The following is a 9,591-nucleotide window of genomic DNA, read 5'->3' on the forward strand; positions in this document are numbered from 1 at the left end:
CTCATTACCACCAACGAAGTGTCCTTTAGCGAGACCGTTTACCCTCAACAGAAGATCTGCTCGGTGGCCAACAGATCCAACTGTGGTGCGCAGTAGAGGTCAAAGCTAGCCCTTGACTTTCCCCTTCAAAATCACAGTGTGTCGGGAGGATACTCTACCTGCAGTAACCGTGTTGGACAACTGCAGTCCATGCATGAAGTAAACGTTAAAGCTGTAGTGTGAGACTCATGTTACAAGTTTTTAAATGATCAACAACTGTGCGACACACACAAACCATGCTGTCATCCTCCTTGTATGCGACTCTCAGTATCTGTTCCATGACTCTGCAGTAAGCACTTTGCTTAAGAATCAGCTGAGTCATTCGCCTCTTAAAAGGAAAATACACCCTAAACCGAACTTGTCACTGGACCAACTCCCTGAACTGGCAGCTGATGACGCAATAAATTAATAATCTGATGCTCTCGTTTCCATCTTGAGGGAGATGTTTGTGTTTTTGGGGATGTTGACGTCATTGGTCACAATCACTATATAGTGTAATTCTATTTTATGGTACACTCTCATTTTAACGTTTGCATTGAAGCTCATGTTTAAGTAATATCTGTCCCTTGGTAAATTGAAACCAATGGCTTAGAAGTACTTCTCACTCCTCTCCAGAGAGTCCGTCTGGATGAGAGCCAGATTTCTTCAGGCTGACTGGAAGGTAATTAAGTGGCAGCAGACTGGGGCATGCTGTTTCAGGCATCCCTACCAAATGATAATGGCAGGGCTGTTGCCTTTACATAGGAGAAAAAAAACAATATGACATGCAGATACACACTCACAGAGACAAATACAAAAAGCCCTTATCAGTAGTGGGTACTGGGAACCAGTGAGGTTTCACATTTCAAGGAACTGAAAGAGTAAACAGGTCCAGATAATATTCATTTAAGAGAACTTAGCACTGAAAAAAGGACAGTACAGTCTCCCATTGTCCTTCAGAGGCCCCAGAAATATAATATATAATGACTTCAAACAGTTTACTTACCTGAGGTGCACACAATGTGTCTTGCAGAATTGAAATGGCACTTAAAAGAAAACACACAACAAGGGTTCATGTTGGGAAAATGCAGCTGAGAGTAAGTGCAGCCTGCGGCAGAGTTAACACAAGCGCTTTCATTGATTCTGGAGTCTATTGCAATGTAAATTTACAAAACATCTGTTTTACCTTACATTAATCAGGTTGTTTTTGCAATATACGATGATCATGTGGGCTGCAAAACCGCCAAATACAGAAAGGTTAAGAAACATACTTTCAATGGAAAATAACTTACATACATCCACTGGTTTTTTTTTTCTTTCTTTGTGTCTTCCATGCTAATGTGCATGCAAATGTTTTTACGAGTGATGTGCAATTTGTCTGAGGGTAAATTGACCTCACAATGTCAGTCAAAAGACACTTGTCAGGTTTCATTACCCATAATTCTGGAGTAGACACATCATCAGTGGTGGCTTAAAGCAGTGGATAACCTTGAGAGGACTCATTAATGTCCACTCATCAACCTTGCAGCTTAGTCCAAGTCACCGTTTTACTTTAATACTGTGGGAAGCTGTCTTTGTTTGCACTCTGTTGCAGGCAGGGAGAGGAAAGAAGGAAGGCGTTCTGGAGAGGGGAGGTTTATTCCTCTGCTTGTTAGAAAGTACTTCTCATGAAGATGTATTAATGTACATTTTTGATGCTCTGGACACCTCCAGTGAAACTCTCTATACTCCCGTTGTATTGCTGTTGGATTCATAAAACCAACGAGCACAGAGGCTCCTAATCCTTTACAGTTATTTACCTTGTTACACGTCCATATGGTGTTTTTAATATGCTGGATCATGAGTGGTAGAAACAGTCAGCGTCATGGTGACAGTTTAAAAAACACAGATTCAGACTTTAGGGAACTGATTCTGTAAACCTGCAGCGTGTAGCTCTCTGTACTAACATTCTGAATCATGATTCCCCTACAGAACTGGTTTCTGATCCGAGCACGTGTGACTGAATTACTCCAGTGTCACAGCATAGAGTAGCATAAAGCCATGTTATAGTGTCGGAGTTGTAAGTGAGCTGGTGTGCTTAAGCTACAGTAAACGGGGAGGGGTGGGTGGAGATAGGTAGAGATGGGGACCTTACAGATGTAAGGAAGCAACAAATGTGCAGTTATATCAGAACCATTTTAACAAAGGGATTGTTTTTATGGAAGAACTTGTTAATGTGTGCCTTTGATACGCCGACATGAGTCTTCAGGGGGTAAATAAATGACGGGTAAGGGGCTTTAAGTGGAATGTTTTTAAGCTGTGAACATCTCAAATGAAATTCTTCTCACCCCTATTGCAGCGGCTACAATCTCAGACATCCCATAACTGGATTAATAAAACCAACACTACTATATGAATACATCATGCTGGTGTAACATCGCTTTCAGGAGACCAATCAGTGCATCGAGGACAGTTCATAGCTTCACCTGAATGCATTCGATGCAAACTGCCGTGAAAGCACAGAATGAAAACAAGAAGTTCAGCTCATCTGGTTCATAAGCAGCCTGTCGTATGTCTTGGTGAGGCAGCGTGTTGCTCTCCTTTGCTCTGCCTGTCGGCTTCCATGCAGGTATTCCAAGGCACGCTAACCCGCAACCACCTGGGCGTCTTGTCACCCCACGGCCCAATGTCCAACACCACCAGTCTGCTTCAGGGGCTGATGGACTCGACACCAGGGTGTGGCTGCTAAGGCCAGCAAGGGACCCCTGGGTGGTGACACCTGGTCCAGGCCTGCCTCTCAGAACCCTAACTTCAGCGTGGTGTGGTCACATGACCCTTAAGGTTCTACTTGTTTTCTTTCTTTCTTTTTATTAATTTTTATATACAGCGTCCTCCATAATTATTGGCTCCCCTGGTTAAGATGTGTTCTTTAGCTTCTAGTAAATTCAGTTTTTTTCTAAATAATATTGGACCACAATGAAAAAAAAGAGGAAAATTCAACCTTTAATTCAAGTGCGTTTATTCAGTGTGGAAAAAATCCCACATTATAAAATAATTCTTTTACAGACCAACAAATATCAAATCATGTGCGTCACATTTCGTAGCACCCTTGATGTTCATACTTTGTACAACCCCCCTTTTGCCCACAATTCATTTGAGTTGAGTTGACGGTTACATTTTTCTACAATTTTCAGTGTGAGAGTATGCTTCTGCAATAAAAACTGATTTTAAGGCTTTTAACACATCTTAACCAATAATTATTGAGGGTGCTGTATGTGAAATGAAATGAATGAAAAATACTTTATTTATCTCAGAAGGGAAATTCAATTATGTGAGTAATAATGTAATAATGTGAGGTCCTTCTTGTTCCTTCTTATTCTTATTAGTTTGTTGGTAAATATCTGAGGTGTGTCAGAGAAGTTTCAGTTATCACCTGTGTACCTTGAATGGTTTGATTAAAACTAAGACTGTGAGTTCGTGCACATTCTCAGGCAAACCATTTGCAGGTTCCTGCTCTGTGTAGCTGTCTCATTTACCGTAATGTCTGGACTATAAGCCACTACTTTTTTCACAGGCTTTGAATACTGATGCAGCTAATTTATGGATTTTTATTAATTTGCCTCGAAGTGACACTGAGAGCGACAACGACAGAGAGACTGAGGAAGTGATGAAGTGATTCTGAGGCTGTTTAACTCCTGAAGACATTGAAGGAGACGACTTTAGTGGTTTTAGTGCAGGAGGAAGATGAAGATAGCGATCAGTGACTTTTCCTGGTAGACTGCTGTAGTTTTTTTTTTTTTACCAGCCATGTTACAGGAACTGTTGGGAAAAAAAGCATCTACGTATTTGTGTATGTTACCGGTACGTATTGAATTAAAAGTTAAAATAATCTTTCTGTGTAAACATCTCATGTTACAACGTGGACACCTGCAGCTTATAGACAAGTGGGCGTGGCTTATATTCAGGTGCTTCATTAGTCCAGAACAGTTACGGTAACACTTTAAGTATTTCTAGTATTTTAGTACTTCATGATTAGATTTTCTGCGCTCACTTGTTTCTTGAGTCGTCACATTTACTGTTGATTTTCCTGCAACACCTGCTTTTCTTTATTCTTTAACATTTCACCTGGTCAGTGTTGTGCACCACAACCTTCTCACATTCCTCATATGCAGAAAATACTTACAGATTCTGATTCTGGTTGATCCTTAGCATCACCCTGGGTAGCACGATGACCATCATGCATCTCCTCTGATCATTCTCCACCATCTTTGCACAGCGAGGAGCTCCCACTGGCCAACACCTGCTGTTAAAAAACAACTAATCACATCCTGCACTTTATCATATTATGATAATTTATTATTGCATTTTGCATGATGATTGCTGCTCTGCATCCCTCTGCACAGTGGACTTATCCTCATATGGAGGATGTGAGCAGCAGCTGTGAACAGCAGAGGCGCTGTGTGAGCAGGAGGAGCAGTTAGGAGGTGGTCACATGGCAGCAGAGTGACGGAGGCCAGAGGAGGAAGTAGAAATGTTTGTGTTCAGCAAAACACGGAGGAGGCAGCAGAAAGACAACATGTTGCTCAGTGACGATACAAACAAGGAAAAGCGCGTTCACTGTATTTAATTTAATTTAATTTTAAAAAGACTTTTATTCTCCCCCACAGAAGTTCTCTGTATTTTTCTTTTTTTTTCTTTTTTGTAACACAACTCCAAGTCGGGAAGCAAAGTCAAAGTCATGAAGCCGGTTCCTCTTTGGTTTTAAATGACACCACGCTAAGTTTTTTATTTTTTTTATTTATTTATTTTTTTAACAGGAGCATGCTTCACCAGAGCTACCCAGGTGCCATCAGCAGACTGATTCTCCTCCGTGTCCAGTTTAATAAACGACTCGTAACCATGTCAATAGCGAAGCTCTCAGAAGAGGAGGAAGGCTGGAAGGCGGACGGCGGCGCGCCGCAGATCGATGGAGTCAGGAGGAGCGCGGCGGGGACGCGCAGCGCGGGGGGCGAGCACGCTGCTGCTGCTGCAAAGTTCACAGAGGAGGACATGGCCATCCATGCAATCCATAGAGAGGCATGTGAGGTAAGATACATCACTCCAACGACTTCAAATCCAATCGTGTCATGTTGCACAATCAGATTACAGTCAGACTCACATGATGAATGAAAACCACATGTTTGTTCTTCGATGCTCAGCTGTAGGATGGAGGTGCAGAGGAAAGATGACACCATGCACGAAGTCTGATCATTTAAAGTGTGACTTAGGAGGACATAATCAGCTACATACTCATGGTTACATGCTGTGTTTAAACTGCAAAACTCACCTGATTAACATGTAAGCATCACTAAAGCACTGCAGCACGTTGTATTAATGAGATAGTTTCCCTGTGGGTGGGTGGCTGGTCCGGTCCAACGTTTGATTAAATATCACATGGTCATATTTAGAGGTCAGCTGATATTGGGTTTTTTTCAAGGCCAATACCAATTATTAGACATCAAGGAGACCAAAAACTAACAGGGATGGGGTACAGAGTCGATTTTGCTTTAAAACGATGCCATTAGCAAATCGCACAGGCTGCGCTTTAGGACTGCTGATACAGCACATCTGATCCAGGGTTTAAACTGTCACGTCAATGGTTTTACAAGTTAAAGCAGTCCTCACATGTTTAACCCTGTTCAGGACTTCTGGGGTCTTCTTGACCCAAGTCCATTTGGTTTAGATGACAGGTGTTGTGTTTTTATTTTTGAGGATTTTTTTTTTTTTAAAACAGAAGAAGAGGGACATTTGTCATGCATTTGGAACCAAAAACCAACTTATCAGAACATGTAATTAACATGATATAAAAGTCTTTATTGAATACCAACTAATATTTTGTACATATTCTTTCTTGGGGACCCTGAAGGATCTTCTACGTACGGCAACATGAAAGTCCTGAACAGGCCTGAATCTGTTAGACGTTGAATATGAAACTGAAGCTTGACTTAGAAATAGATACTTCAAATCAAATCACAGTATCAGAAAAATCACGACTGATTATCAACTTGGCCAATTACCACATTTGACGTTTAGCTTTTTTTATATATATAAAAAAACAAACCAAAAACCAACAATTTCCAACAAAATAATTGGATTTCAGAATGTGTTCCACGACCTTTACTCACTTTATTGTCCCAGCTACAGCACAGTCTGACTGGTTAGAAATCTGTGTTTGTGTTTTTCTAAATAATACTACTGTTATGTTCATTGTCACTGATGCTCTGTATTGGTTCCACATGTCAGTTATCAGTCTTGTGATCACTAATAATGTGTATCGGACCTAAAAAAAATCCCTGACGATCGATATTTGGAGTCAATAAGCAGTCGAAGTCCTGCTGAGTGTTACCAACCGGAGACTGCAGTGTTCCAAAAGACTCAAAAACACGGATTTAAACTTTAACACATAACAAAACTAGAGAACTAATCCTGTCAACTGTCCAGCTGGGACTTTCTTCATCATTATCCTCCTTCACCATCAGTTTCCTGTCCAGGTACAAGTGGCTGAAATACCAGAAAACTACAGCTTACTATTGTGTCATGTGGTAGTTTTACTGTGTGTGAGCAGTCGAAGGTGAGCTGGTGTGCTGGAACTGCAGTGAGTCAGGTTATCAGTCTGTTTGTCTGCTAATAATCTGTATTAGTATCAGCCCTGAACACACCATATCTGTCACTCTGCTAATAAACCCACATTTGAATGTTATAAAATTTCAGTAAAAAATAAATTCTTGCTGTTAAAGTTGAGAACAACACAAACCAACATAAAGCTCTGTTGAAAAGTCTCCTAATTCTAATTCTGTCTAATTATGTTTTACATATGTTCATTTAAAATATAATAATTAAAACACATCCTTCAGTGTGGCCTGGTCGCTGAGCTCCGATCACATGATGCTGGCGGCAGCACAGAGGTGTGACTTTGGCGTCCGAGCTAAAGTAGAACATTTCTAAATGAATTTATTTTAGCACAAGTTAAAAAAAAAGTAAAATAAAAACATTTTAAAAGCTGAATATCTGATCCAGTAATCATTTAGGTCAGTGATTGTTGCCCTCTAGTCATATTTGTATTTAAAATCTGAAGCTAAAAAGGAACCATTAGTGTCAAATAATTGTGTTTGAGTCAAAAAATTATATTTCTCTCTTAAATGTAGTGGATTACAATATGATAGAACATTTCATTTTGGTTCTGTTTTAGTGCAGCATGTAAGTAAATGTACATTAGATTTTAATAAAATTAGATTATTAGATCAGAGCTGAGCACAGTTTGGACCCAAGAATGAAGTAATCCTGAAACATCTGTGAATATTAGTGCAAAAAAAAAAAGAAGTAATGCTGCAATGAAAACATAACGCAGATTAAGTTGAAGTATTTTACATTTTTTTAACTATAACAACAGAAATGTCCTCGTTGTCGTGACACGTGAGAATATTCAAACAGAACTGACGGTCGTGTCAAATGTCGGCGCTCACTGTGGGTCACATCCACAACGGTCCAGATCAGCGTCAAAAACACTGGACCAGTACCAACATGATTTGCTGAAGCAGGTTCTGTGGCAGTTACAGTGTGATCGTATGATAATGTGCCACCTGTGATGCAGCTCTACTGCCCCTGGGGCAAAAATATAAAAATTCACTTTAATTTTAATCACTGAAAGAGAATTCAGTGATCAGTGATGTCCAAACGAGGTGTTCCATTCTCATCTCCCTCATTAATATATATATTTTTTTATTTACCAAGCAGTCCTGACAGTTTTTTTTCAGGAGTTTTGCCCTGAGAGCTGCAAAACTTTATCGTTGATATTATCAAAACATTTCAGGTTAAAACTGTTTGGGCTGAGTGGACGTCGCCGGTTTTACAAACACAGTTCATGTCGTAAAGTAATGACGATAAGTGCTTCTGCCAGATGCTGGATATTCACCAAATCCTACTCGCTCGTCCATCAAACAGAACCAGCGCGCTCGGTGCTGATGACGACAGTGACTCGGTGTCATCTGCGTGCCTTTAGGCTGCTCTGCTCTAAATATTGTGCTTCTGAGTGTGGATGAAGTTGAGGCAAGTTGGCCGCGACCTGAGGAGACTGCTAGGGCCTGGGTGGGAAAAGCACAATACAGAGGGGGCCCCGCTATGCCAGCTTCACTATGTGGCCTTGCAATGCCATGTGAAATGACAGGCCGTGTCACTAAAGGGCCTAGGGCCTTTTTCCCTTTGTGGCCTGTCAAAGCTCACCAACTAGTGGGCTCTCAGTTTGAAACAGACTGAGAGATGACATTTTCTAACTTCCTAGGGGAAGGCAGAGGAGTTCAGTGTTTTTCACTTACAGAAGGTGTGTGTGTGTGTGTGTGTGTGTGTGTGTGTGTGTAGGTGTGTGTGTGGCGACCGGTCCAAATAAAAGACTGATTGTGTCTAAAATCTGTTTTACTGACAATCTTCAGGGGATCACGTTGTTGCAGGGCGAGCAGTTGGTTGCAGATTTTCACCCACTGAATTGCACACAAAAGCACAAGTAATAGCACTAATTAATTAAGTAACATCACAAGAATTCGACTGTCTTACATCTGTTTGTATGCATAGAGGTCGTCCGTTCTCCTCTTCTCCTTGACCCAAAGCAATCTGTCTGCACGAGCTGGTATTCTGTGTTATTCCTACGTATACGTTTCTGTATACGGTTATGTATGCGGGGGTCACATTCCAGCATACGTGTTTGTATGTCGCACTAATTAAATAATAATATCTCCATTATGCTCAGGCGAAGAAGCAGATGTATGTCGACCCTTCCAGCGGGTATAAGGTGTTCACAGAATATGCCCACCGTCAGAGAGGGAGCTGCTGCGGCAGCGCGTGCAGACATGTGAGCTCTTTGTTTTCTCTTTTTCCAGGTTGTGTCTTCCTCCAGTTCGCTCTGTGTTGTGTTTTTTTTTTTTTCTATGTGTGTTTGCAGTTTTTTTTTCCCTCTTGATCTTTCCTCAGCTGTTCTGTTCTGTGGCGTTTGGTCCTGTTGTGTTCTGCTCCGTCCTGCCCCACGCCGGTCTGATCTCTGGTGCTCCTGATGTTAATTAAGCTTAGATGTAGCTGCGCTTTTCCAACACTGTTTTGACAAATGTTCTTAATTTTTTTTTTTTTTTTATGCACAAAACATCACATAAAAACTTAATTTATGTAAAAAGGCTGTTGAGGCTGGTTTAACATTAGCTGCCAGTGTTGTTAAAAAAAGAACAATAAATTAATTTAATTAGGTAAAAGGGCTAAACACACAAATTATATCAACACTAACGCGTCCAACTGATGATGCTGAGTCAACAGTATGAGCTCCCAGCATTACACCTATATTATATATATATAGCATGAAACTCAGTGGAAGTTAGTGTGAGGAAAGAAACTTTTTGTGCCTGGATTGATTTGCCTGCTGCTGGGGACAGATGGTGCACATAAACACAGATTACAGTCAGACAAAGTGCTGCTTTGTTCAGATGACGGTAAATACAGCATATAGCTGTCAATGTATTGTTACGTGTAGATGCAAAATATTTCAAGCAAGAAATATTCCAGCATATTTCCTTAAAG

The 9,591-nt window shown here is 40.8% G+C and overlaps 1 protein-coding gene across 1 annotated transcript in view; it reads left to right on the plus strand.

Annotated features, from left to right (window-relative positions):
- The first annotated feature begins 4,688 nt into the window (after positions 1-4,688).
- cunh1orf53 (chromosome unknown C1orf53 homolog) overlaps positions 4,689-9,591 on the plus strand; it is a 7,905-nt gene continuing 3,002 nt past the window's right edge. The window contains exons 1-2 of the mRNA XM_008284754.1: positions 4,689-5,082; positions 8,777-8,878. Of these exons, the coding sequence (XP_008282976.1) occupies positions 4,819-5,082; positions 8,777-8,878 (366 nt within the window). The 5' untranslated portion in view covers positions 4,689-4,818. The remainder of the gene's footprint in view (positions 5,083-8,776; positions 8,879-9,591) is intronic.

This window comes from Stegastes partitus, unplaced genomic scaffold, assembly GCF_000690725.1.
Source record: "Stegastes partitus isolate 25-593 unplaced genomic scaffold, Stegastes_partitus-1.0.2 Scaffold371, whole genome shotgun sequence".
Lineage (NCBI taxonomy): Eukaryota > Metazoa > Chordata > Actinopteri > Pomacentridae > Stegastes > Stegastes partitus.